Source organism: Candoia aspera, chromosome 10 (genome assembly GCF_035149785.1).
Source record: "Candoia aspera isolate rCanAsp1 chromosome 10, rCanAsp1.hap2, whole genome shotgun sequence".
Taxonomy (NCBI): Eukaryota; Metazoa; Chordata; class Lepidosauria; order Squamata; family Boidae; genus Candoia; species Candoia aspera.
Window position 1 is genome coordinate 17,116,807 of NC_086162.1, and position 27,331 is coordinate 17,144,137.

The 27,331-nt window shown below is 47.0% G+C and overlaps 2 protein-coding genes across 4 annotated transcripts in view; both read left to right on the forward strand.

Moving 5' to 3' along the window:
- The window catches only part of KMT2B (lysine methyltransferase 2B), a 57,553-nt gene extending 39,911 nt beyond the window's left edge, over nt 1-17,642 (forward strand). For all 3 annotated transcript variants that reach the window (XM_063312356.1, XM_063312358.1, XM_063312357.1), the window contains exons 25-37: nt 676-754; nt 1,935-2,095; nt 3,318-3,533; nt 4,754-6,284; nt 12,782-12,877; nt 12,962-13,068; nt 14,075-14,212; nt 14,409-14,483; nt 14,712-14,889; nt 15,095-15,202; nt 16,022-16,105; nt 16,277-16,406; nt 16,767-17,642. In XM_063312356.1, coding sequence (XP_063168426.1) covers nt 676-754; nt 1,935-2,095; nt 3,318-3,533; nt 4,754-6,284; nt 12,782-12,877; nt 12,962-13,068; nt 14,075-14,212; nt 14,409-14,483; nt 14,712-14,889; nt 15,095-15,202; nt 16,022-16,105; nt 16,277-16,406; nt 16,767-17,042 — 3,179 coding nt within the window. In that variant the 3' untranslated portion in view covers nt 17,043-17,642. The remainder of the gene's footprint in view (nt 1-675; nt 755-1,934; nt 2,096-3,317; nt 3,534-4,753; nt 6,285-12,781; nt 12,878-12,961; nt 13,069-14,074; nt 14,213-14,408; nt 14,484-14,711; nt 14,890-15,094; nt 15,203-16,021; nt 16,106-16,276; nt 16,407-16,766) is intronic.
- A 2,673-nt stretch (nt 17,643-20,315) lies between these two features.
- Nucleotides 20,316-22,589, forward strand: PSENEN (presenilin enhancer, gamma-secretase subunit). Its single transcript, XM_063311683.1, has 3 exons — nt 20,316-20,507; nt 21,941-22,045; nt 22,221-22,589. Exons 1-3 carry the CDS (start codon nt 20,447-20,449, stop codon nt 22,358-22,360), a joined length of 306 nt encoding a protein of 101 aa, XP_063167753.1. The 5' UTR covers nt 20,316-20,446; the 3' UTR covers nt 22,361-22,589.
- Nucleotides 22,590-27,331: the final 4,742 nt, after the last annotated feature.

Below are 27,331 nucleotides of genomic sequence, written 5' to 3' on the forward strand. Positions count from 1 at the left end.
GGTGGGAAACTAAATTCAGGTTGCTAGTTGGGAATGCAAGTGGGGAGGGGGGTTGGGGCCCATTGCAAATGGGAAGAGGCTGACTCAGCATTCATCTTGGCATCTTTGGATAAGGCTGGGAAGACCCCCTGCCTGCCACCTTGAGAGCCTCTCCCAGCAGGCGCAGGTAGCATTGAATAGGCTGGCAGAGGGCTCCAACTCTGTTGAAGACTGCTTCCTATGTTCTTTTTGCAGGAAGGGCTGTAGCTCAGTGGTAGAGCAGCTGATTTGCATGCAGAATGTCCCAAGTTCAGTCCCATCATCTCCAGGTAGGGCTGGGAAAGTCCCCTGCCTGACACCTTGGAGAGCGCCTGCCAGTCAGTGTAGATGGTACATAGCTTGACGAAGGAGTGGTCTGACCCTCTACGAGGCTGCTTTCTGTCTTCATATATGCTCTTCAGCATTACCAGCATGGGTAGCCTGAGGTAGAAAACTCTTCCCCATCCTTCTCGTCCTGCCCCCATTTATTTCCATGGGCCACCACCCACTGGGACATTTCTTGGGTGCAAGCCCCATGAAACCAGAGACTCCGACAGCAGACTTTCACAGTGACTTACACCCAGTTGGTGAAGCAAGTTGAATCCTCTCCTGCTCAGCCATCCGTAACAGCTTCCCACATCTTGTCTCTGCTGCCAGGCTCCATGAAGATCGATAGCCTGGGGATGCTGACAGACTTGTCGGAATGCGAGGGACGGCTTTTACCTGTAGGCTACCAGTGAGTACCCACTTCTGAGATGTTGGTTGCAGTGTCATATTCCATTCTTTGGTGGGATCTTGGAGAGCCAGAGTTGACACCTGGTTTTATGCGCGTGGGGCGATACATAATACGAACAGAGGTGTGAGTGATGTTATCTGAGTGCCCTATTTTTTGTTAAGGACCCCAGAAATGTTTCAAGAACTGTTGCTGCTGGGTGAACATCATCCCATTATACATTCCCAGGCAAAATCTACATGATGAAGCCTGTTTGCTTTCCAAAAAGACAGCTTGCTGTTTAGCAAGAGGCTGCTCTTGGCATATTGAGGCCCAAGGCTCGTGAAAGCGATGGAGACCTTTGGTATTGGAAAGCACAAAGGATTTGACTGGAGAGAGACAGGCTGAGATCCGCTCGCTTAAGCAAGGATTAGTTTGCCCTCTGAATTTACGCTTTCGGTACTTGCTGGCAGGGTGGCTGAAGAGAAGTTGAATCTTCCACTCCCCTTTCCATAGCATGCTTTCAGTGTATTTTGAGGAATAAAGAGATTCTCATCTGCAGTAGTGCAAAGCCAGGTGCATATTTCTTTCCAAATGCATGCCTGTTTTTACCTAAGCCCCAGTGCCAAAATGCCTGCTATGAATACATTCCTGAAAAATATTATGCCAATACTCTACTATAGAAAATGTGCTGGCTAAAGATGCTTGTTTTTTGCCCAGCCTCTAAAAAAAGCTCCCTCGATGGCCGCATTAGCTAGGGATGCTGGGAGATACAGCCCTACACATCTGGGGGGTACCAGGTTGAAAAGGATCATTGTCCCTTTAGAGAAGGAAGAGCACATCTTTGGTAGCATGTGATGGAGGATTTTTTTGTTAATGGAATAGGCCCAGGATTTTTTTTTTTTTACACACACACACAAACCCTGCCCTCCAGTTTTGTGGCATGTTGGAAGTCCTTGTTTTTTAAGCAAGACAGGCTTAAGCTTTGATTATAATGTTTAAAATTATTTTCTGTCTCCTGATGGCAGGACACCATGCTGCAAAGTTTCAGCAGTAGTATTTAGGGGACCACAAAAAAAATACTAGGGGTTGCAGGTTGCCCACCTCCTCTCTAGCATGAAGGTGCATGATTCCTAGGCATCCTGCTGCTTAGACCAAGGAGGTACAGAGATTCTTTGCTTGCTTCTGAACATATCCCTACCAGATGTTCCAGAATATATTGGAGCACAGTGGATGCCCGTAAGCGGTGCCGATATACATGCCGGGTCCTGGAGTATCGGCCGAAGCTGAGCCAAGAAGAGCCAGACGCCTCGGGAATGCAGGAAGAGAACCACACTATTGTGCACAGCCCTGCGGCCCCTGTGGGTAAGTCTGGCCTGGGCCTTTTTCTAGACCTGCTTTGGATTTCACTTTTCCATCTAGTGCAGAAACGCGACTGATGATATTCCGCATCCCTTAACGATGGGGGGTAGGGGTTTGGAGCCAGCTTAGCAAACTCGTTGGATGGTTCTGCAGTCCTTCTACCTGCTAGACTGAGCAAGGAAATGTTTGGGGTTTTTTTTTCCCCTTAGTCACTAACTCAGGAGCCCCCTGCCAAAACCCAGTGGGCTCTGGGTTTTGGCGCAGGGATTGTTTCTTAGGAGCAGAATGCATCTTTTGTACATGCGAGGTCTCAGTTCCTTCTAAGTCAAGAAAATTGGGTATAAGTAGTTGAGAAAGCTCTTTGCTTGGGTAGCCATTGGCACTCAAGGGGTGGCAGCAGAAGGAAGGTGGTCAAGTAGCCTGACCTGCTTTAAGGCAGCTTCCTTGTACTGTCTTTGTTCAGCTCCAAACCATAAGGAGGGTTGGGCTAGGTCTGGGGGTTGATCCCAGTATCTGACCACTCCGTGTCAGTCCCACTAAGCAGACCAGACCAGGAAATCAACTCCACAGGAAGACTAGAACTACTTTTACTGAGCTATGCTATAATAACTGAATCTCGCAGGTCTGATTGGGCTGTCCCTCCTCCCCCTTCTTATACTCCAGTGAATTAGGGAGGTGTCTGCCTGAGCCCCTTCCAAATATTATCTCGTTGCTCTGGAGTTAAAAAGTGGTTTGGCCCTTTTTGCCTGGGTTCTTGCATCTTCGTTACTCTCTACATTCTGTCAGCCAGATCCGAGATGGCCTCATAAACCTGGAGGTTTATTATCTTGTACTTACAAGTAACTTGTCACTAGCAAGGGTCTGGTGAAGGTGATAGTCCTTACCCTAGAGAATCGCTCTTATTCAAGAGGAGCACTCTTGAGTATCCCTGCTGCATATAGGATACCTGCTAGAGCAGTGTTTCTCAACCTTGGCAACTTTTAAGATGTGCTATTAAGATAATCCCCATGGCTGGCTGGGGATTTCTGTGAGTTGAAGTCCACACATCTTAAAGTTGCCAAGGTTGAGAAACCATGTGCTAGAGGCTTCCAAAACTGTATTGGTTGCACAGCCTCAGACCTTTTCCCTTGGGATACCCCACTGGGTGCCAGAATTCCTCAGCCATTTCAGGTCTCCGGGTTCCACTGCTTCTGTGTTCTACTTCTGGCGCGTTAACTGTTTTCAGATCCTAACCTCAGAGAGAAGCCACTTCAGGAGGCACCCCCTCCGGTGCCACCGCTGGAGCGCCACTCTCCAGCACAGAACCCAGGACCTCTGCCACCTCCAGAGCCTGCTGTCTCCAAGCCTAAATCTCTCACTGGAGCTCGCATCAAGGTGCCCAACTACTCCCCCACCCGGCGGCCCCTAAGCGGGGTGTCGTCCCGCCCGTTGCCTTCTCCCGGTGAGTAACTGGCAGTCGACATCCATGGGGCGTGGATTGTGCACTTTAAAATCAAGGGTTGGCTCCTGAGCCAAGGCTGCCCAACTCCTGGGACAAAACAGCTCACTGAGAAGTAGCGTAGACAGGGTGAGGGTCCCTTTTTCCTTTTTAATTCCCTGACTAAGCCACAATGAAACCAAGTCATTGGTTTCACTCATTGCATTAGACCAGTGTTTCTCAACCTTGGCAACTTTAAGATGTGTGGACTTCAACTCCCGGGATTGCTGGCTGGGGAATCCTGGGAGTTTAAGTCCACACATCTTAATGTTGTCAAGGTTGAGAAACACTGTGTTAGACCATAATCCAGGGTTGGTTTCACATACGACGCTAGACTCAACCCATCCCAACCCCTGCACAGGCTGGGAAGCTGGGCATGAGAAGGGAAGATCTAGCAGTTATCCTGAGAGGTGTGAAGAGAGGGAAGGATGGGATGGGGGTATCATGGCATATCCTCCTTCAAAGCTTTTTTCAGGCTAGCCCTCTAGCAAAACATTCAGGTAGTCCTCACTTAACGACTACCATTGCGACCAGAATTTAAGTTGCTAAGTGAAGCGGTCATTAAGCAAATCCGACCTGATTTTACAACCTTTTTTTGCGGTGGTCGTTAAGCAAATCACTGAGTGTTCAGTGAGCCACATGGTCATTAAGCAAATCATGCAGTTCCCCACTGGTTTTGTTTGCCAGAAGCCGGCCAGGAAAGTCAAAAATGGCAATCACGTGACCACAGGATGCTGCAACTGTCATAAATGCAGACCGGTTACCAAGCACCCAAATCTTGATCACGTGACCGTGGGGATGCTGCAACAATCATAAGCGTGAGGACCGGTTGTAAGTCAGTTTTTCAGCACCGTTGTAAGTCCAAACTGTCACTAAACAAATGGTTGTTAAGTGAGGACTACCTGTACATGGTGACCTGTAAAGGGGTCTCTTGCCCCCCAGGAAGTCATAATTCCAAGTATGTGGAAGGGGCCACAGTGCTTTGTGTCACAAAAGGCAACTTGTAAATACCATTATAAATAAATGCCTGTTCTGGACAGGGGGAGAGTTGTCAGCTGTCAGCTGGGTGATAGGTTGGAGGTTTGCGTCCACAGCAGGTTCCTGACCAGGAGAGATCCCTGTGGCCAGTGCCCTTCTGCTCGTCGTGACACCTTTTTTCTCTTCTCCTCCCCCTCCTTTTGCAGGGAGTGCTTCGTCTATGTCCCATCATATCTTGACTGTGGGTGACCCCGACTTCCCTCCTCCACGCCGCACACAGCGCCTCAGCCCCATGTCTCCCAGCAGCAACCCTCGCCCCCGGCGGTCCCCTCTCCCCCCCCAAGCCCCTGCTAGCAGGACTAGCCCCCCCGGCACCTCTCTCAGGGCAATGCCGCCCCTCCCAGACTACCCCACGGCTGGGAACGGCTTCAGGCATCCTTCTACCTCAGCCGGGTGTGATGAGCAGCGGCCCATAGCTACCTCGCCCCCTCCCTCGTCCCCCCCTGTGCCACCAGAGCTGGCCTTTGAGCTCAACGTCTCCGACCTGGAATTCGACGACAGCCTTCTGGATGAGCCCTTCCAGGAAGAAGAGCTGGGAGTGCCGCGGACATCTCCCCCCTCACCCGGCCTGGGCCTGCCCCAGTTAGACGGGCTGGGCGACGGCGAGAGCGAGGAGGAGGGAGAGGCCAGCCGTTACTTCCGCTTCCCGCGCACGGTGGTGACCCGAGACCCTCCTCTGCCGCCGTACCCGCTGGACCTCCCGCTGCCCCATATCAACCAGCTGGACGGCATAGACGATGGCACGGACAGCGAGGCTGATGCAGCGGGGGAACACCCTTCCGCCAAGGGCAAGCAGCCTGAGCCGAGGGTTGAGCGGGACCTGGCCGGCCCCACTCCAGCTCCAGAGGACTTGCCCTCGGACATTGTGGACTTTGTGCTGAAGAACATGGATGCCCCCGAGAGCAAGGCCAGCCCCCCTTCTTGCCTCAGCCCGATGCCACTGCCACTGGCTCCTCCTACCTCTGCCAGCCTCAATGGCACCGAGTCAGCCCATCCCAGCCCTGCTCCAGATCCAGCCCCAACCTTAACCCTTGGTTGTGCCCAAGTGCCGCCCACCCCTGAAGTGGCAGTGCTGGGGCCTGAGGGGCAAAAGCCCAATTCCAGAATCATTCTGGTGAACAAGCTGGGTCAGGTGTGCATGAAAGTTCAAGGCGAGGAAGGCCCGTTGGCTACTCAAGATGGGGAGCAGGCTTCCAGCTGTAAGGCCAAACCAAATCCCACACCACTGTCCACTGCACCCAACCTTGGCACAGTCATTCTGCGGGCACCTCTGGGCCTGACTCCTAACCCCTTGCCCACTTGGACCATCCGGGGCCCAGTGCTTAGCATGGTACCCATGATGAACGTGGTGGGCACCACATCTCAGGCTGTTGGTGGTGGGCAGTTGGCGCTGGGTGCCCCAGCTCTGGTGACACCCTCCCTGGGACTCCAACAGACCTGTCTTCTTCAGCCTGTCACCATGAATTCTGGTGTGCTTAGTATTCCTGGCTTGGTGTCTTTGCCTGGCCCTCGCCCAGCCATCCGTGTCAAGAGAGTTTCTACCTTTGTCGGAAATGTGCCCGTCAAGAAGATGAAAGTGGATGGGGTTAATGATGAGGAGCCCTTGCCTGTATCTCCCACAGTTACTCCTGATCACTTGGCCAATAATTGCATTTCTGGCAGTACAATGGGTCCTGGGTAAGTACAAGTATCTTTAGCCATCCCTGTTCTGTTTCTGCCATATTGATTACATAGAAGTTGTGTTGAAAACCAAAAACATGCTTCACTGCAACAAGACCCAGCAGACTGAGAGCCCTGGCCCAAGGAGAACATGCTGCAACAGCTGTGAGATCTGTGTTTCCAGATGCCCATCTCCTCTGGGCTCGTACAGCGTTAAATCTAGCATCTCATGACCTAGACACTATCATTTTAATATAGATACAACGGTGTTTTTTGCAGTCCCATCTAAAGCTATTCCCATTCTAACACCAGATCTCATTTGTTGTTTATTCGTTTAGTCGCTTCCGACTCTTCGTGACTTCATGGACCAGCCCACGCCAGAGCTTCCTGTCGGTCGTCAACACCCCCAGCTCCCCCAGAGACAAGTCCGTCACCTCTAGAATATCATCCATCCACCTTGCCCTTGGTCGGCCCCTCTTCCTTTTGCCCTCCACTCTCCCTAGCATCAGCATCTTCTCCAGGCTGTCCTGTCTTCTCATTATGTGGCCAAAGTATTTCAGTTTTGCCTTTAATATCATTCCCTCAAGTGAGCAGTCTGGCTTTATTTCCTGGAGGATGGGCTGGTTTGATCTTCTTGCAGTCCAAGGCACTCTCAGAATTTTCCTCCAACACCACAGTTCAAAAGCATCGATCTTCCTTCTCTCAGCCTTCCTTATGGTCCAGCTCTCGCAGCCATATGTTACTACGGGGAACACCATTGCTTTAACTATGCAGACCTTTGTTGTCAGTGTGATGTCTCTGCTCTTAACTATTTTATCGAGATTTGTCACTGCTCTTCTCCCAAGGATTAAGCGTCTTCTGATTTCCTGACTGCAGTCAGCATCGGCAGTAATCTTTGCACCTAGGAATACAAAGTCTTTCACTGCTTCTACATTTTCTCCCTCTATTTGCCAGTTATCAATCAAGCTGGTTGCCATAATCTTGGTTTTTTTGAGGTTTAGCTGCAAGCCAGCTTTTGCACTTTCTTCTTTCACCTTCATCATAAGGCTCCTCAGTTCCTCTTCACTTTCAGCCATCAAAGTGGTATCATCTGCATATCTGAGATTGTTAATGTTTCTTCCAGAGATTTTAACTCCAGCCTTAGATTCCTCAAGGCCAGCACGTTGCATGATGTGTTCTGCGTACAAGTTGAATAGGTAGGGTGAGAGTATACAGCCCTGCCGTACTCCTTTCCCAATCTTAAACCAGTCCGTTGTTCCGTGGTCTGTTCTTACTGTTGCTACTTGGTCATTATACAGATTCCTCAGGAGGCATACAAGATGACTTGGTATCCCCATACCGCTAAGAACTTGCCACAATTTGTTATGGTCCACACAGTCAAAGGCTTTAGAATAGTCAATAAAACAGAAATAGATGTTTTTCTGAAACTCCCTGGCTTTTTCCATTATCCAGCAGATATTGGCAATTTGGTCCCTAGTTCCTCTGCCTTTTCGAAACCCAGCTTGTAGATCTGGCAATTCTCGCTCCATGAATTGCTGAAGTCTACCTTGCAGGATCTTGAGCTTTACCTTACTGGCATGTGAAATGAGTGCCACTGTTCGATAGTTTGAACATTCTTTAGTGTTTCCCTTTTTTGGCATGGGGATATAAGTTGATTTTTTCCAATCTGATGGCCATTCTTGTGTTTTCCAAATTTGCTGGCATATAGCATGCATTACCTCGACAGCATCATCTTGCAAGATTTTGAACAGTTCAGCTGGGATGCCGTCGTCTCCTGCTGCCTTGTTATTAGCAATGCTTCTTAAGGCCCACTCAACCTCACTCTTCAGGATGTCTGGCTCTAGCTCACTGACCGCACCGTCAAAGCTATCCCCGATACTGTTATCCTTCCTATACAGGTCTTCTGTATATTCTTGCCACCTTTTCTTGATCTCTGCTTCTTCTGTTAGGTCCTTGCCATCTTTGTTTTTGATCATACCCATTTTTGCCTGGAATTTACCTCCAATGTTTCTAATTTTCTGGAAGAGGTCTCTTGTCCTTCCTATTCTATTGTCTTCTTCCACTTCCGCGCATTGCTTGTTTAAAAATAATTCCTTATCTCTTCTGGCTAACCTCTGGAATTTTGCATTTAATTGGGCATATCCCCCCCTATCACTGTTGCCTTTTGCTTTCCTTCTTTCTTGGGCTACTTCTAGTGTCTCAGCAGACAGCCATTTTGCCTTCTTGGTTTTCTCTTTCTTTGGGATGTATTTTGTTGCCACCTCCTGAACAATGTTGCAAACTTCTTGTAATGGTTGCCTTAATCCGAATAAAACGCTCAAACTCAAAATCACAGTTTAGGTTCTGGGTTTATTTAGAATAGAGTGCAAACAAGTAAAAAGCTGAGAATGAGAAAAGCGCGCCTAAACTCAAACTAAATAGCGTCGTTTCAAACATCAGCGCGCACACACCCTCGCATCCAGTACAACCCCACATTCCCAGGTGCTCCTAACGAGCTCTGCTGATCAACGGGTAAAAAGACCTTGACATTTAAGAGATAGCCCAAAGACATTCCTCCCTGGCACAGTCCGGCACGTCTCCCGTACAAGGGTTATCAGCAGCACCCTCCCAGCCAGGAACACATATCAACACTTTGGCAAGCGAACCGTTACGATGCAGAAACATCGCAACGGTGAACATGACACTTCTGTCCAGAGTTCTTCTGGGACCGTGTCTACTAAATTTAAGGGACTACTAGATTTAGTCCCTTAAATCTATTCTTCACCTCCACTGCATATTCCTTAGGAATATTAGTGAGCTCATATCTAGCTGATCTTCCCTAATCTCTTTAGTCTGATCCTAAATTGTGCAATAAGAAGTTCGTGATCTGAACTACAGTCAGCTCCAGGTCTTGTTTTTACCAACTGTATAGATGTTGGCCACCTTTGGCTGCAAAGAATGTAGTCAATCTGATTTCGGTGTTGTCCATCTGGTGAAGTCCATGTATAAAGCCGTCTCTTAGGTTGTTGGAAGAGAGTGTTTGTTATGCAGAGTGAGTTGTCTTGGCAAAATCTATCAGCCTATGTCCTGCTTCGTTTTGTTCTCCCAGGCCATGCTTACTTGTAATTCCAGGTGTCATTTGACTGCCCACCTTAGCATTCCAGTCTCCCGTGATGAAAATAACATCTCTTTTAGGCATGTTGTCCAGTAGGTGCTGCAGATCCTCATAGAACTGCTCTACTTCAGCTTCTTCAGCATCTGTGGTTGGGGTGTATATTTGGATCACTGTGATGTTAGATGGCTTGCCCTGAATTCGAATTGAGATCATTCTGTCATTTTTTGGATTGTATCGAAGCACTGCTTTAGCCACTTTACTATTAATTATGAAGGCTACTCCCATTTCTTCTGTGGTCCTCTTGTCCACAGTAGTAGATCTGGTGGTCATTTGATGTGAAGTGGCCCATTCCAGTCCATTTCAGTTCACTGACGCCCACAATGTCTATCTTTAATCTTGACATCTCACCAATAACCACATCCAATTTGCCCTGGCTCATAGATCTTACATTCCAGGTTCCAATGGTGTGTTGATCCTTAGAACATCGGATTCGCCGTTCACCACCAGCACTGTCGGCCGCTAGCCGTCCTTTCGGCTTTGAGCTAGCTGCATTATCACGTCTGGGGCTAGTTGAACTCTCCTCTGTTCCTCCCCAGTAGCATTTTGACCATCTTCGGACCTGGGGGTCTCATCTTCTGATGGTATACCGACATATCTCTGGTTGTACTGATCCATTTAGTTTTCACGGCAAGAATACTGGGGTGGGTTGCCATTACCTTCCCCAGGGATCGCATTTAGTCTGACCTCTCTGTCATGACCTTCCCGTCTTGGGTGGCCCTTCACGGTTTAGCTCATGGCATCATTGAGGTGCTCAAGCTCCAGCACCACGACAAGGTAATGATCCTTTGCTGAAGATCTCATTACATATGGTTTTTCTTTTAAGATATTAACTATTCTGCCCCTAATACTGCAGGTAACCACACAAAGCAATTCTTCACATGCACAATCTTGGGTTTTGCTGTTTCTCAGGCTGGAGGATGCCTGGAGAAAACTTGCATTCAGAAATAACCGTAGAACAATACCTGTCCTCATCCTACCAGCACCCAGACCCACTGGACTATTTTCTGTGTATCTGGTTTCAATTCCTTGTTTTCTAGCTCCAGTTCTCTGTAACGAGAATCAGGCAGTACCTTTCTAGGAATTGAAAGTGGTCCTGGCAGGGTGCATCTGGTAATGGGGTGGCATTAACACCCACTTCCCCATTCAGCTGGTTTGCAGGCTCAGGTTATTTGTCTCAGTCCAAAAGGCAGCTAACCACAGAAATAACATTAAAACCAAAGATAAGAACAGGATACAAGTACAAACAGTAGCTTAGACTTAACTGTAGGTGCTTCCCTTTGCAGAGATGAGGCTGCTGTTCAGCTCTGTGCTTTCTTGATGATGTGGGTATCTAGAACATTTTCAGTCTATCCTGACGCTCACGGCCCCAAAGCAGCTCTTATTGACCTGATGGGTCACTTCTATTGTCGGGGCAGGGCAGGAGGAGCAGGGAAGGATGGAAACATATTGGTCATCCTTGATTGCTTGGAGATTTTCACCATCATTTATGATACCATTTATGCTTCTGAGTTGTGCCTGGAAAACAAAAGTGTACAATTGTTTTTCTTTGACTTGTAGGATGGGTTTCACAGGCCTTCTTTGGACCATCTCCTCATCTCTTTAGCATTGCACTAAATGTCCCACAAAGCCCCTAACCCGGTGTTTTTTTTAATATTGACATGAAGCTCCAAGTTGGGATCTTCTGAGGATTTGTAGCAAACTTGGGAACCATTTACCTCCAGCTTCCCCACATTATAAGAATTCCATATGTTAATAAGGCCTGCCTCTCTTTGTTAACTAAATCAAGTGAAACTGGAAATGCTAAACTGGTATCAGGAGATAAGGGTAGAGAGACTGAGCTAATGTCTAAACCAGTGTTTCTCAACCTTGGCAACTTGAAGTTTTGTGGACTTCAACTCCCAGAATTCCCCAGCCAGCATGGTGGGCTGGGGAATTCTGAGAGTTGGAGTTCACCAAACTTCGAGTCGCCACGGTTTAGAAACACTGGACTAGAAGCAGTGATGGGGAGTAAAAAGTCAAACATACTTTAAAATTCTGATAATGTGGGGAAGCTCGAGGTAAATGGTTCCCAAGTTCAGGGAGATGGTGCTCTGCCTTTTCTGGATGGAAATGCAAAAATCGGGTTTTTAAGTTTAGAATTTGTCCTAACCCAGCTTTGCCACTAGAGTTGGTCATTCAGAATGTCTTTTACCAGCTTTCAGGATAAGGCTGGCCAACTTTTATACAGCTGTGGGCTGCATTGTTTTGTACTGGCTTTTGGCTAGTTGCCAGCCTTGAGGGCTACAGGGGAAGTGATGGTGACAAAGCTGACATTTTCAGTCCCTGTTCAGCCATTGTAGTAGATCCCTTAAGTCTACCAAAGGTTTAATACACATCTTTTATTGCTTATCTTTAAAAAAACAAAAAACCCTAACATGCATAAATTGCATCACTCTAATACAATTCACCTTGAATTTTCAGTGGCACAATTTTGGGGGAGATCCAGGAGGCTGGGGGAGTTGTCTCTGACAGGCATTTTGCACCTACAACAGCTCCTGTATAATAGGATCCACTTTCTTCTAACCTATCATGGACAAGGAGAATCTGTTCACAATTATCCATGCCTTGGTCCCTTCCTATCAAATCACTGTAGTATGTGGTACTGTGCATAGAGCTGGTTTGGAAGGAAGTCCAGATAGAGTTGTCAGGATTTTCCAGATGATTTTGATTCTGATCTCACTGAGAGCCTGCTGCCTGCCTTCCACTTTTCACTCTGTTCAAAGCATCCGTTTTTGTTTTTGAGATCCTAAAGGGTTCAGGAGTTGAAGGAGCTCCCCCCTCCAATATTCAGTTCATGGATAAAAGGCCTTCCCTTCATGGAGGAGGAGGAAAAATGGTGGCAACTGCAGGGAGACTCTTTTACAGTTTTGATTTTTTTTAATTCTGTAAATTGTCCTGGAACCGCTTTTGGTGAAGAGGAGCCTGCATGTGTTTTATGTCAGTAAATAGAAGGTACCAGTAAGGTTTTCCATTCCAGTGGTGTATACACATTTCTTCTCTTCTATCACAATATAAATCAATTTGAGACAGTCCTCCTACCTGTCCATACTGGTTTATTCTCTATAAGGAAAAAAATGCAAATCCCCATTCCAAGCCACCTTGATCTCTTTGAATCAGCCGTTGGGCATTTGGAACCTTAGTCACTTGCAGCTGCAGATTGGCGGATCGTAGCTACACCGCTGCTCGGTGACCCAGTTAACTTCGGTAGCAGCAGCCTTGCAGAACTAGCTAAATGGCATTGGTTTCCCTGGCACAAGTGTCTGTTTATGCAAGCATGCGTGTATGCGTGTGTATCTATTGAAATGGCCCCTTTGCCCTGCAGCCTGGGGAGGGTACGGATGAAGACGCCCACAGCAAAGGGCGTCCTAAACCTGGATGCATTCAAAGAGGAGGCAAGCGTCATCAGCGAAAATGAGCTGTAAGTGAATTGGCTTCAAGCTTAGGAGCTCCGCTTGTTGCTTGCCGCTGGCTCTTAACCCTTCCCTTTTGGTTGCCTCTGCAGGTCTCCAATGGAGCATTCTCCTTCCTTGGCAGCACTGCATTCCCGTCCTGGATCCCCAGAGCAGATCCAAAAGTCTGTGCTGGAACATGTCTGGCATAGATATGCAGGTAAAGCCCTCTGCTTGTGCCATGTCTGGTTTAATGAAAGGGGTCAATAAATGTTGGGAGGCTGTGGGCTAGTTCCTGATAGATACATCTAAGGATAACCAAATCAGTCTTTATTGTGGTCCTAGACCAGCATAAATCCAAGGATAAAATGGCAGTTTTTACATAACCTGTGGGGATAACCAGCATACTGTGGAAATTACAGCTTGCAGATGGAGGTCCAAGGGACCAGAGTTCAATTCCCCATTTGCTCATAAAATTTAATGGGTAGTCCTGGAACAGCCATTCAGCCTAACTGACCTGGATAGATAGTTGTGAGGATTATTTATTAGGAGTAGAGAGGAACTGTTAAGGTTTTAATAGCATAAGAATATACTTAAACATACAGTAACATATTAACAATGAGTGATCTCAGCATCAGATCTCACATAGCCTTGTTTTCAGCATGGCCCATTTAAAAAAAATATATTGTGTGTGTGTGAGTGTGTATCACATATATCCTATTCATAGAATAGAACAGAACAGAACAGAAGATCCAGAACAGAGCTCCATGAAGGAAAGACATGGTTTGTACAAATGCAGAAAGTTAGAATGGATACTTAACACAAGTGCATTGGTCACTCAGTCACCCCAGCAGCCAATGTGGGTACATAGGTTTAGTGCTTGAACAGACAGCACACCTGCCTCTGGGATTCTAGAAGTTGAAATTCCAACCACACATCTGGAGAGAATGGGCCTAAGAAGTATCTTATGAAAAAGTTAGGTGAGATGTACTACTTCTGGGAAAATCTCAACTCAAGGCTAGTTTTTGAAATTCCATACTTTATGTGGGATGACAGTTCTGTGCAAAGCACTCCTTTTTTCCAAAAGATCCTTGAATTTTCTCCTTTTCCCTCTGCCCCCATATTGGGCCCTCCCTCTCTTTGCCACTCCATTACCAAAGATGTTCACACAGGCAGTCTCCACACAGTAGAGTAAAAAGGATTTGGGCCTCTTTTTTTGCCCCTAGGAGACCTTTCCAGCTCAGACGAAGACAATCTGAAACAGGAGGACAAAGAAAACGAGATGCCCCGCAAAACGCAGCCCCACTTGTGTTTTGAGATCACCAGCGAAGATGGCTTTAAAGTGCAGGCTGACAGCATTGAGGGTGAGGAGGAGACCAGCCTTGGCAGAATTCCTTTGGTCATTCTGTTGGGTGCTCTGCACCGCCTGCAAAACTCCATCAATAGTACCCCAAGTCTCCCTTTGCCCAGCACATACATTTAGAGGCGATAATGTTTGCAGTCAATTGTCTAGCCCTCTCATAATAATTCATGTGTTATTATTCACCTGCTTATATTCAGGCGCCTGGAAGGCAGTGATTGAGAAGGTCCAGGAAGCCCGCACCAACGCCCGGCTCAAACACCTGTCCTTTGCAGGTAATAAACGCTCTATACTGGTTAGGATTGTTCAGCATTTTCCACTCTGGCCTGCATTGGTTTCTCAGTTGCAGATCAAAGTGCAGGTCGATACGGTTGAAAGGGATAAGCCATAGGAGGGAAAGATAGATTAGCATGGCTTTAGGCTTTAGGCTTTTTTCTGTGAAAGCAGGACATCTTGGAATCAGTCCTGGGTGCTGAGTTGCACACTCCGGTTTTTCGTTACAGGAATGAATGGAGTGAGAATGTTGGGGATGCATCACGACGCTGTCATCTTCCTGGTGGAGCAGCTGTACGGTGCCAAAGCCTGCCACAAGTATAAATTCCGATACCACCAGCATGAAGGCGAAGAGGAGGAGCTGCCTCTCAACCCTCACGGTTGTGCCCGGGCTGAAGTCTACGTCAGGTGGGTGAATAACTTCCCTTTCTTCTTGGTGTGGGGCAATAGCCAGCTTCAAAACGGTGAAGGCTGGACAGCAACAGAAAGGGGTTCCTTATCCAGTAGATTTGGAAAGTGGGCTGGAATGTGTAGGTGAGAAATGGTGATTGAAAGAGGAGAGGACAGAGAATCCATTTGTGTTCTGAACCAGTCTCTATTCCTTCTCCTTCAGGAAATGCACCTTTGACATGTTCAACTTCTTAGCGTCTCAGCATCGTGTGCTTCCTGAGGGTGGCCCTTACGATGAAGAAGAGGATGAAGTGCAGCTGAAATCCACCCGGTAAAAAGGCTCTCCCAGTTTCATTGTCCTGGAATTGGAGCAGACATCATATCATCTATCATGACTCTTGGGTTGGGTAATGCCATGACCTGGCAGCTGCGTACAACCAAGAACACTAGATTCTCACAGTCGGGCTTATTGAAAGGGAAAAAGGGAGGTTATGTTACAGAAATCTTGGCAACTGGATGCGTTTACTTCAGTACTCCAATTATATCTTTGTTAGCGCGGAGGTGGCTATCCATTTTCCTAATAAAGGAGGAATGTGTAAATGTCCTGAATTTGACTATTTTGCAAGCCGCCAACCTTTTCTCCAGATTTTGTGGCATTCAAAATAGGTACAGGTTTATTCGCGAGGTGGGAAGAACCATTGAAATCAGGTTAATTAACTCTTAATTAGGTTACATTGATTTCAATAGATCTACATGATAGCATATGATTAGACCTGGATTGAACCCAGTCTCTGTTGCTATAAAGCCTTCAAAATCCCATTACTGATGACCTGTGTGTTAATTTGAGGCGGATGAGATATGGACCATGAAAACTTTTAAATAGTGTGCTTTTTCTTCTTCAGCCAATAAGACTAAGAGCCTGAACAGCCAAGTATCCCTAATAATAACCTTTATTAACCTTATTATCCCTAATAATAACCTTATATTAGACACATAATCTGTACCAAAGTATTGCGCTAAAAAAAAAGTGGGGGGGGGATATTTCCTGCCCAGAATCTTGTGTCTGTTCACAAGAACTCATGTAGTAACTGTCAAAGAGCCAATCATGTGCCGTGTGGTTTTTGGCCTGATCTGATCTATTATTTCTTAGGCGGGCCACCAGCTTGGAGCTACCCATGGCCATGAGGTTTCGGCACCTGAAGAAAACTTCCAAAGAGGCTGTGGGAGTGTACAGGTAATGCTCTGAAGGGTTCACCACTTGTCTAAGTCCTCCAGGCAAAGTGTGGGCACAGCTGCGTCCTGTACTTCTTTCAGGACCTCAGAAAGCAAAACTCCTGCCAGCCGCTGGGTTAATTGTTATCCCCCTTCGTTAGTTCTCACATGTCAGATGTTCTCGCCCTTTTAGGTCAGCCATCCATGGCCGGGGCCTGTTCTGCAAGCGCAACATTGACGCAGGCGAGATGGTCATTGAGTACTCCGGCATCGTCATCCGTTCGGTGCTCACCGATAAGCGCGAAAAGTACTATGATAGCAAGGTAGTGCTGATGAAGGAAGGGGAAAGGAAGTGGGTGCATGCTGGGAAGGAAGTCCCATGGTTCCCAGCTTGTTCTACTCTCAGCTCTGTTGGGTTCCTGGTGTTCTCTGAGCATGCTTCTCTTCCTGCAGGCATTTCATTATCAAGCTAGGTAAGCCTTATCACTGCAAGCTTGTTGTCCACCATGCAAACTTTCTGCTCATTCTGGAACACCTGGTGGAACTCATTTCCGACTTTCCTCCTCATTCGTGAGGATTAGGGCCCAAAATTCTTGTCCATCCCCAAGAATCCAACAACTCAACCCTGCGCTGCGTGGATTCTCCACAAGGGCAACTCTTAACTCTCCTCTCCGCCCCTGCAGGGCATCGGATGCTACATGTTCCGTATCGATGACTTTGATGTGGTGGATGCCACCATGCACGGCAACGCTGCCCGCTTCATCAACCACTCCTGCGAGCCCAACTGCTACTCCCGCGTCATCCACGTCGAGGGCCAGAAGCATATCGTCATCTTCGCCCTGCGGCGGATCTTCCGGGGCGAGGAGCTCACCTACGACTACAAGTTCCCCTTCGAGGACGCCGGCAGCAAGCTCCCCTGCAACTGTGGAGCCAAGCGCTGCCGTCGCTTCCTCAACTAGAGACGGGTCCCTCGCCTGGCTTTCCAGACCCGGGCCCTTGCCGGTGTCGGCAGGAGGGCGTGCCGAGTGGCAAGCTTAATCATGGCATACCTTTCTAGGTGGGCTGCTGCCTTGCTGACTCACCCCTTTCATTCCTTGAAGTGTGTGGCTCCGAGGGCCTCGATCATCTCCAAAGAGCATCAGTGATGCCCATGTTGTGGGTGATGAGGGGAAGCTCTGAGTGGCAGCTCCGTCCTTTTTTGGCTTGAAATTATGACACGCAGAGCTACAGGGCACGGGTGGGGAGAGAGACCCCTCTTATTGGTGCCCTTCTGCTTCGCAGACCTGATTCTTCCCCCCCCCCCGATCCTATGGGGCGAGAACAATCTTTTATTTTGTACTTTTAAATTTTGTGATCTCTCCCCCGCCTCCAAGATGCGTTCTCTGTTTTAAAGAAGAAAAACAAAACATCAAACCCAGGAGGGTGTAAATACTTGTACAAATTTCTAAACCTGTTTATTTTCTATGCACTTTTTTATTTAAGATGCTCAGTCAACTCAGATGGGAAAGGGTTGGATTCTTGTTGGTATAATTTTAAATAAAATGCAATTTTGACACAAGGCTGTCCTCGTGGCCTCGGCTGCTTTAATGTCAGGATGAAGGAGAACGTGTTTTCTGTGAGGTTGTGAATGTCGAACAGAACCTCTCTGGAGAGGGACGGTGGCGGTTCTATGATTTAATGAAATTTCCCGAGTTATAGCAGAATTGAGAATATTGGCTTCTCTTAAACAAGCATTGATAATTGCTGCCTAAAGGCCCCTACTTGCCTCCTTCCACTAAGCCTGACTGAACTGACCATGCCAGCGATGTTTGAATTGGCATCTCTAGGTTGTTTCTCCTTAAAAAAAAAAAAACCAGAGCAATAAGCCAGGATTTTAGAGAATTCACACACCTCAGGTCATACAAACTCAGCGACATGCAGTTGCACTTCTAAACATTTATGTACACGCTGGCCTGTGTTTCCACTTTAGTTGTGAACTTGGGTGCATATCCTCTTTATATTAAATTTTGAAGTTGGAGGGTCTATGTGCCAAAGAAAGAATTTACTCCATCTTTCCCAAATTAGGAATATATTGCAAGGCTGAAACTAAACATGACTGGCAGCACCTGTTCGGCGGCGTCTGGAGTCAAAGGTTAAGCCACGCTACTCGGACATAGCAGGGGCAAGGACCCCTTATAAACTTTTTTGCATGAAACAAAAAAAAAATGCATTTAACGATTTGTGGTTTTGATGACTGGAAAAAAAATAGATAACAGAAAAAAGCTTTTTTTTTTTTGGAACCATAGAGTATGAGAACTTTTTAATCATACTTGCCTTTGCTGCAAAGAAAATCAGAAGTGGCTTCTATTTCTTTTTATCTTTTCTTTCTGCACCTTTTTCTCTCTTATCTTTACTCTATTTGTTTTTGTTTGTATTTTCTTTTTAAAACTTTTAAAAATAAAAGGAAGTAGCAGGAGCAAGACGTGGGCAGGCAAGTTGAAAAACCAAACTGGAAGAACACAGTGGCAAACCAGCATCTCCCACAACCAGGCCACGTGCAATACCACACGCACAGTGACATCACACAAATGCTGCCATTGCATCTTGCCATCCAAACAGCAGACATAAGAACAAAAGCCATAGTGTTTGTGCTTGTGTCTGAGGCTAGCCCCAAAGGACACAATGGCAGCATTTGGGTAGTCTCATTGCACAGGTCAGCAGTTAGACCCTTGCAGACATCCAGGTGACAAACCCCTTTCGTATATGGCCACAAAAACGGCAGGGATGTAAAGAGTTTCCAGCAGCTGGAAATTTTACTTCATTTGGATTGAGTCACACACGCAAATTATCAGAGACCATTTTCTCAACACTTTGTCTGCTTGAGCTGTGCCAGTGTTGACCAAACTCGGCAGCTTTAAGAGGTGTGGACTTCAACTCCCAGAATTCCCCAGCCAGTAGGCTGGTGGGGAATTCTGGGAGTCGAAGCCCACACCTCTTAAAGTTGCCCAGCTTGAAAAACACTGATCTATACAATGAAGATCCCTTCCTGTAGGCGGGCTACCTTTACACAACCCAACCTGGTAGCGGTTCCAAGCCTAATAGCTGCATTCCTAGAACACGCTCAGCTTGGTTAACGTGAACGACTGCTTCTGAGAGGCTCAGCACATTGCCAAAGCTCGGTGTATTTATGAAAAACCAGACCGTAGTTCTTTCGCTTAAATATACACGCCCCATGCAGTCTCTAATAAACCCTAGCAAATCGCAACTTTGGTTCAGGTCAGCGTTACTTGTTTTAAAACAGTATTTTTTTCCCCAGGGGAACTCTGGGAGTTGAAGTCCACACCTTTTAAAGTTTGAAAAACGCTGTTTTAAAACACCGACCCGCCGCCCCCAACGAACGGAGAAAAGGGGGAAAGCGCGCGGCCTCGCCCTCTCCGCGGCGCCCGTGACTCCCTTTCAAAAGAACTAAAACTACCGGCATCCTCTGCTCCGAGGAGAAAAGGAATCCCAGCATGCCTTGGGGCCGGCGTGATTTCGCCCTCTAGACTTCGAAAGCTGGGCCTTGCGGGGGGGCAGAAGCGGGCAGGGCTTCGGCTCTGCCCAGAATAAAAAAATGCCAGGGCGCTCCCACGGCAGGGTCCTTGCTTTCGGTTGTTCGTTTCGCCTTTGCCTAATTGTGACCCCGAGCGGCTGTTAGCAGTTAATTATTCTGGGGGCGAGCTCGCAGATTGCTACGCGGGGCTGCCCAGCCCCGGGCATTCATTACGTCCCGAATGGCTTTCTGCGAGCGCGAGAAGGCCACCGGAGGCCGCATCTCCCCGGCGACTTTGGATTACAAGTCCTATACTAGCCACAGCTAGTAAGCAGCTGAGCAGAAGAGCGAGGACCTGTAGTCCAAAGCGAGCTGGGAGGTAATTTTAGGCCACTCGCAGAGGGGGAGTGGGTCCATTGACACCAGACGCTTCCGCCGATCAGTTCCAAGCCCAGGGGCCGCTTTGTTCCTTTTAACCTGGTTGGGGTTTGGGGCTTGGCTCCGTTTCGCTCCGACGTGTTGGGCCAACCCAGAAAACGGGGACTTCCAACAGCCGGGCTCAGAAGGCCTTCGGGGAACCCCGCGCCTTCCACGCCTCTGAGCTCTCGTTTGGCATGTTCCGGCGGCGCGCGGACTACGTCTCCCAGAGTTCCTGGCTGCGGCGGGGCGGGGCTTTCGGCCAGGAAGTTGCTGCGCAGGGAGGGCGTGGGGGCTCCGGCGGGCGGGTGGCCGGGCGTTGGAAGAGCGGAGCGACGCGGGTCCGGTCCGGTCCCTCCAGCCCCGCACCGTCTGCAGCGCGGGGCTTCCTGTCCGTCTGCCTTGGGACTGGGAGGGCCGCCAGCCGTGGGCACCATGAACCTGGAGCGCGTCTCCAACGAAGAGAAGCTGAACCTGTGTCGGAAATACTACCTGGGTGAGCCGGGGCTGGCGGGTCCAGCGCAGCCTGATTGGTGGGGGCGGCGGAAGAGAGAGCGGCCTTGGGCCCCGACGACCCCTTGGATGCAGCCCAAGGTCTCTGCAGGGCGCCAGGTGGGGTAGGACGGGGGCCCTTTCTAAATGAAGGGGACAATGGGCAGGGTGCTCAGCGCTCCTCTGGGTCAGTGTTTTTCAAGCTGGGCAACTTTAAGAGGTGTGGGCTTCGACTCCCAGAATTCCCCACCAGCCTACTGGCTGGGGAATTCTGGGAGTTAAAGTCCACACCTCTTAAAGTTGCCCAGCTTGAGAGACACTGGTATAGCTCAAGCAGCCAAAGCATGGGGAAAATGGACTCTGATGATTTGTATATGTGACTTGATCCAAATGAAGTAAAATCTCCAGCTTTTGGAAACCTTTTTTCCTGGGGAATATATTCCCCATGGCTGGCTGGGGAATTCTGGGAGTTGAAGTCCATACATCTTAAAATGGCCACTATTAGAGAACCACTGCTCTAAAATACAATTTAGTATTTGAAAGGACTGGTGGGATTTAACAGGTTGGTTTCCTTACCTAATAGGTTCCCTTCCAGGTAGGGAAAGTACCCTATTAAATTTTAACTGGTCGCTTACAAGGTTTTTAATCTGCCTTTGTGTCTGGTCAACTCCAGGCAGTTTACATTCTTAATGCTCCTGCCTCCTATTTTCTCTGTAACAACAACCCTTTGAGGTAGGTTGGGCTGAGAGAGAGAGAGAGAGACTGGCTCTAAGTCCCCCAGCCGGCTCTCATGCCAAAAGGAGGACTGGAACTCAGTGTTTCCTAGTTTCTGGCCCAGCACCTTCACCCTTATACCAAATAAATAACTACACTCGCAAGAGTTACTTTGTTATTTTAGGTTTCCTCATGCATTCTCAATTTTCAGGAGGTGGACAAAAAAGCATTAAAATAAGATGTAGCAAGAAGAAAGTTGCAGACAATTTCAACTTTGGGTGTCCAGGAAACTTTAAAAGGCCTGATTGGGCTTATGCCAGGGAGATCTGTGTGCGATCCTCACAGCTTGCTGCAACTTGGTTGCTCACTCCAGATCTGTTGCCCTTCTTTTAACCTCATCTACCTCTGTGGGTTGTGGTGAGAATGTGGAGTGAACAGGGTCATGGTTGAGGGTGACAAATCTAAACTTTTGGGGCTAAAGAGTGCAGGCATCTGGAAATCGAACCAAGTGAAAACAAGGGACTGTGATTCAGACTGCAATTTTCCCTCCTTTCTGAAATGATAAGTTGTTTCTGAATAGGAAAACCAATCAGGAGAAATGCGCTCTTGACGTTTGAGACTTCTGTTCTTGCAGCCCTTTTGAAAATCTCTTTTTTTTCTCACCATCTCTGGAAGAAAATTCTTAACAGGGTGGTAGGTAACGTCTTTCTCCCATCTCTTTAGGTGGCTTTGCTCTGCTCCCTTTCCTGTGGCTGGTGAATGTTTTCTGGTTTTTCCGAGAGGCCTTTTTCGCCCCAGCATACACCGAGCAGCTTCAGATCAAGCGCTGTGAGTTGCCCACGGGGTTGAGGAGAGAGGGTATCCTAGTATGTACCATATCCTCCAAGACAAGAGCCTTGGTTGGTACCCAGTTCTTGAAGAAGAGCTGGGAGGGGAGAGAAAGCATTGGAGAAGGAAAGGAATACTTGATATTTTCTGATCATTTCTTTCCTCCTCTTCTCAGATGTCCAGCGGTCAGCCTTAGGCCTCCTTTTCTGGGTGATTGTGCTCACAACGTGGATCACCATCTTCCAGGCACGTCGGGCCGAGTGGGGTGAACTTGGCGACTATCTCTCCTTCACCATTCCATTGGGCATCCCCTGATAAACCTTGTTCCTTGAGGTCTTCAACATGGAGCTTTGCATTTTACTGTTGGACTCCTTGAATAGCCACTGGCCACTGTTTTCTTAATATCTCCTTTCCATGGAACCCAGGTTGGGATTACACTGTGGTTAACTATGGTGGGGCCACCTCTTCTCTCTGGCCCCGTGAATCATCAACTCTGGGTCTCCTTGACTACAAGAGATGATCAATAAACATATGATGATCTGTTCCTGCTGGCCTTCAGTGTGGTAGTGTTTGTGAGAAAGTGGCAGGTGGTGTGGGAAGAAAACCTCTTGGTCAAAATGGGTGTCTGGCTAGTGCAGGAACCTCAGGGTTCTTGTTTATTCTTGACCAGTGATGTTCTTTTTCATGGGGTTGCACCAAGCCACGTGGGTTGGATGTGGATTCAAAGCGCTCTGCCCAATGCTAAATTGTTCCAGACTGACTGAGACGTGAAGAGTTTGATTTCTCAACTACTTTGGTCCATCCTGCTTTTTAAAAAAGTGACATGTTTACCAATATATCATCTTACTGTAGCTCAGTTTTAATGGTAGCTAAGGATTGTAGGAGTTGAAGGCTAACCCCTTTGGCAGGTGCCAGACCAAGAAAATACCCTGTCGAGGAGTGTTCTCACAATCTGTGTAATTTGATTATTGGATTAACCCACTTTCTGGGTTTCCTCCGGATTCTCAGCTATAAATTAGCCAAAGGACGGGGTTCATACAATATGCTAAGCCATTAAAAAAGTCTAACAAAGGATAAAGTTATCCAGGCTTTGCAAGTTGTATGAATGCATGGGTTAAACCTTTAACTGACCTGCAAGTTGAAGAGTAAAATGAACATAGGAGAACAATCTGCCTAACTCTGGAGGTTTGTAGAATTCAGACATTTCTATGCAGCAATGGGCAGCTTTATTTTCCATCCATCCATCCATCCATCCAGCCTTTTGATATTTATAACTCAAGGCGGTGAACATACCTAATACTCCTTCCTCCCCCTATTTTCCCCACAACAACACTGGGAGGTGGGTTGGGCTGAGAGAGGGACTGGCCCAAGGTCACCCAGCCGGCTTTCATGCCTAAGGTGGGACTAGAACTCTCAGTCTCCTGGTTTCTAGCCTGGCCCCTTCACCACTACACCACACTGACTCTCTTTAGTTGTAGTTACACTGAATAGGGGGAGGAGAGTAGCAAAGGGCAAGAGTTAAGAGGGCAGACATACCTCTTGTGTGCTTCTGCTTTATAAAAATTACACTGAGCTAGCATTTTTACTCTGGTTTTCATGTCTTTCCTGCCTTGGGGAGGCAGAGGATTGTGCTGCTGATATCTTGCAGTTGTGATTTGAAGGGACTGAAAAAATTCCACAACAAATTACATCTGAGAGCCTTATGTGGGTTTGTAGGTTTTGCTTGCTCATACCTGCTTAAGGGATCAAAAATTGGATGCTGCATTGGCAAACTGGAATACTTTTTACACTAGAAGGCAGCCTTGGGGTGTGTGGGGGTGTTTGGTGTTTTTAAGTAAAGACAAACAACACACCTTAAGAAAGGGAAATAGTTCTGTTTTCGCAGTTTGGTACAGTTATGGGAGCTGCAAACAAAATTCCCATTCCTGTCCCCCGGAAATACCCCTGGCATGTCCTTTTAAAAAGCATAACATATGTTGGCAATCCAAAGGCAATGGAGATGGAGGCATTCCAGTTTTCACTCCTTCGCTTCCAATCTACCAATTCAAGCGATTCATAAAAATGACAAAAATGGGCTTCTGCCAATGCAAAATTAGGGCCAGGATAGCTATAAACTGCGCTGAATTTCTGGAGGGGCACCAAGAACAGCAGTGAGAGAAGAAGCAGTGCTGAGAAATGAGTACAGCTGTATCACAAATATAGGCAGGGTGTAATTTTCTCATTTGCTGGGTGTGTGCGTGTGTGTGTGTGTCTTTATGTTAAACCTGCGTGGGGATAGCATTACAGCATTTGCTTTTCTAGTGCACAAAGACAGGTAAGTGCTGTGGGAGAGGATTCTGCTGGCTTCAACAAAGGGAGCCACCCTTGGTTTTTAGCACAATGTGGCCATCTTTATGGCAGGACAAGACTTCCTTTGTGCATTCTGGGATTATACCTGCTGCAGGCAATGGCAAAATTCAGCATGCCTGGGCCGTGTCCCACATACCTCCTAGCAAATGTGCTGTAGAATCCTCTGCAAAGCACTGGGATTCCTGGAGACCAAGTTAATATAGAAGGGGTACCCTTGAGACAAAGCTAAGAGCATTAATCTAAAAATCGATTCCCTTGGAATCTTGGATGCCCTTTTATTTTTTAACATGGTCTGCTTTCTAAATGTTATTTAAGACAGACCTTTCCCCACAGTGATCCTCAACAAGTCAGCTCTAACAAAAATGGGGTATTCTTTAATCCCATTGGAGTTAATGGGGCTCAGATGCTTCCCGGGTATTTTGAATCTGCTTGATTTTTGCAAAAGCTAGAGGCAGATAGGAGCGTTTATGCTGATGCTAAGATTTTCAGGAATCTGTTGCCTGTGCAAAATTCTGGAACTTTGTGTGATGTTTCAAAAGTTAGTGGGGAAAATTTTGATTGCTAGACAAGAGCATAATGCTTTATCCTCTTCCCTCCCACCCCTGCATGAGAAAAAATGTTGTGAGCTGGGCATCTGCGTGGATGCACTGGTATTTGTGATGTAGGCCATTGTTCTGATATCACTGGTTGACATTCTTCCCATTGTGAAGAACAGAGAGAGACTCAGCACTGATTTGCCATAACATCACTAGGATGGAGAAACTGAACATATGATTCATCTGATGTAGTAATATCCAATAAGTGGGCAATATGCCTAACTGATTATCCTAACTGGGAAATGTGATTTCTAGTTCAGCATAAATGGGTCAAATTGACATACCTGGTAGGTTTGGGGATTAGAAATATTTCTCAATCATAAATAGCAATTAAACTTCTTGTAAATCAAAGAGGTTTCAACCAGGGCTACGGCATATCACGCTTCTGCTTTATTTTCATTTAAAATTGAAAGCAACAGAGATTGGGGGTGCATAATTCTAGATGACAGTAAAAATGACTGTGGTCAATGACCAGTCCCTAAAACACCTTACATACATAAAACTGATACTGATTAACCAATTAGATAAACAGATCAGACAGTCCACTGCACGTCTTACCTATAACATGAGAAAATCTGGCCACGCTTAAGGAAATAGAACCATCTGAATCTGAAAGTAAAACTGGTCAGAGTGACCAGGATATTTAATTAAGTGTGGGGTTAGCAGCTCACAGCAAGTGTCAGTGTAAAATGGGCAGTATAATAAAATAGGTTTGGTGGTTTCAATGACTTCGTTACCACATGGGCAAAGTCTGAATTTAAGTGGGATCCCTTTGTATCTCCCTTTTAATCTCCCCTTTAAGACCACTGATAGAAGCGCTGCAGATAAAGTGACTATGGATGGGGAAGATCCATGCTTTTATTTATTTATTCATTGCACTGGAAACTCTTAAACAAAAAAAAAATGTTGGTCCAATAAAAATCAGAAATGCACAGTTAAGTTTTTGTTTGTTTGTTATTTACTCATTGCTGGTTAAATGTAGCTCTTTCCTCCCACAATAACCCTTTGAAGTAGGTTGGGCTGAGGCAGGTCCGCTGTGAGGATGGATCTGGGGCTGGCTCTCCTAGGTCATTCAGAACTCTGGTTATTACACTCAGACCCCACTGCTTCTAAGTGGGTTTGCAATTGCATGCATTGCACCATAAGAATCATTTAACCAGCTCAAGCATTCTTATTTACCTGAGATGGAGGGAGTGACAAACTTAATCTATCTCACAAGGGAGATCACTGAATTTTGGAACTCTTAACAAAGAAATTGAGGAGTGAGTTTCCAGCCTGATTTACCCATGTGTAATTATGTGCCTCCAGAGTTTGTAGAATGTGCTTTTGAAACTACTGTACCATATTTAAAAATGGCCAAATAGACTTGGGGCTGGGTTCCCCAATGGAATGAACGCCCAGGTGCTACTGTGCCCATGAATTCCTCCTTTTCTGCCCATCAGGCACTCTGCCCCATCTTCTTACTTTAAAAAATAACCTAAATGAAGGGAAACTGTTACATTGTATAATGTGCAGAGGATAGAAAGAAGCATGCTATGAAAGATGGGCTGGAGAGGGTAGCAGGGAGCATTCTCATAAATCAGTGCATCATGTAACTGACTATGTCATCCTGTCGCGCTGTTCTGCAAAACTGCCCCTAATATCTTCTGCACATTCCAAACATGCTCGCCAGCCCCCAAATCTGAGGATTCTTGGCTAAGGGCCTATTGCAATAGAAAGTTGTGTGTGATCATCTTCCTCTTTTGGATAGCTTGAAGGCCCTGAGGAAAGACAGGGCAGGGCAAGGACTAGTTAAACCACTGGAGAAGGCTCAGTACCTGCCTTGTAACTTGTTCTTAGCATGTCAGAACGGTAAACTGCCTTGGCACAAAAGCAGCACGTTTTTGCAAGAAACAGTAAATTAAAAATTCATCTGGGATGAGTGTGTTCATCTTTAAGAGCCACAGAAACCTGTACAAGGATCATTTGCTTAGCAGTTTAAGAAGGCTGTTCGCTCCAGGGCTGGGCAGAGCCCTGTGTGGCTTGACTTGTGGAAAATCGCTTCGTGAGCTGCTCTAGCAGTATTTAGGATGAGACTGTGACCAAATGTGTGCACTTTGAGAAAGAGTGGATTTGTTGTAGAGTTTTCCTATGAGATCAGGCTTAGCTGTATTATTTTACAGGCACATGGCTGCTCTAGATTTAGACCAAGCCAAGCTTTCCCCTGGCCTGGAACAACAACAGCGACAACAGGGAGACTGCCTTCCTTTCACTGTTACGTATTTGTACTCAGTTGTTTTCATATTGCCCTTTGATCAGATTCCCAGCAAGGCTTTCCCCAGGAAAGAAAAAGTAAATGCAA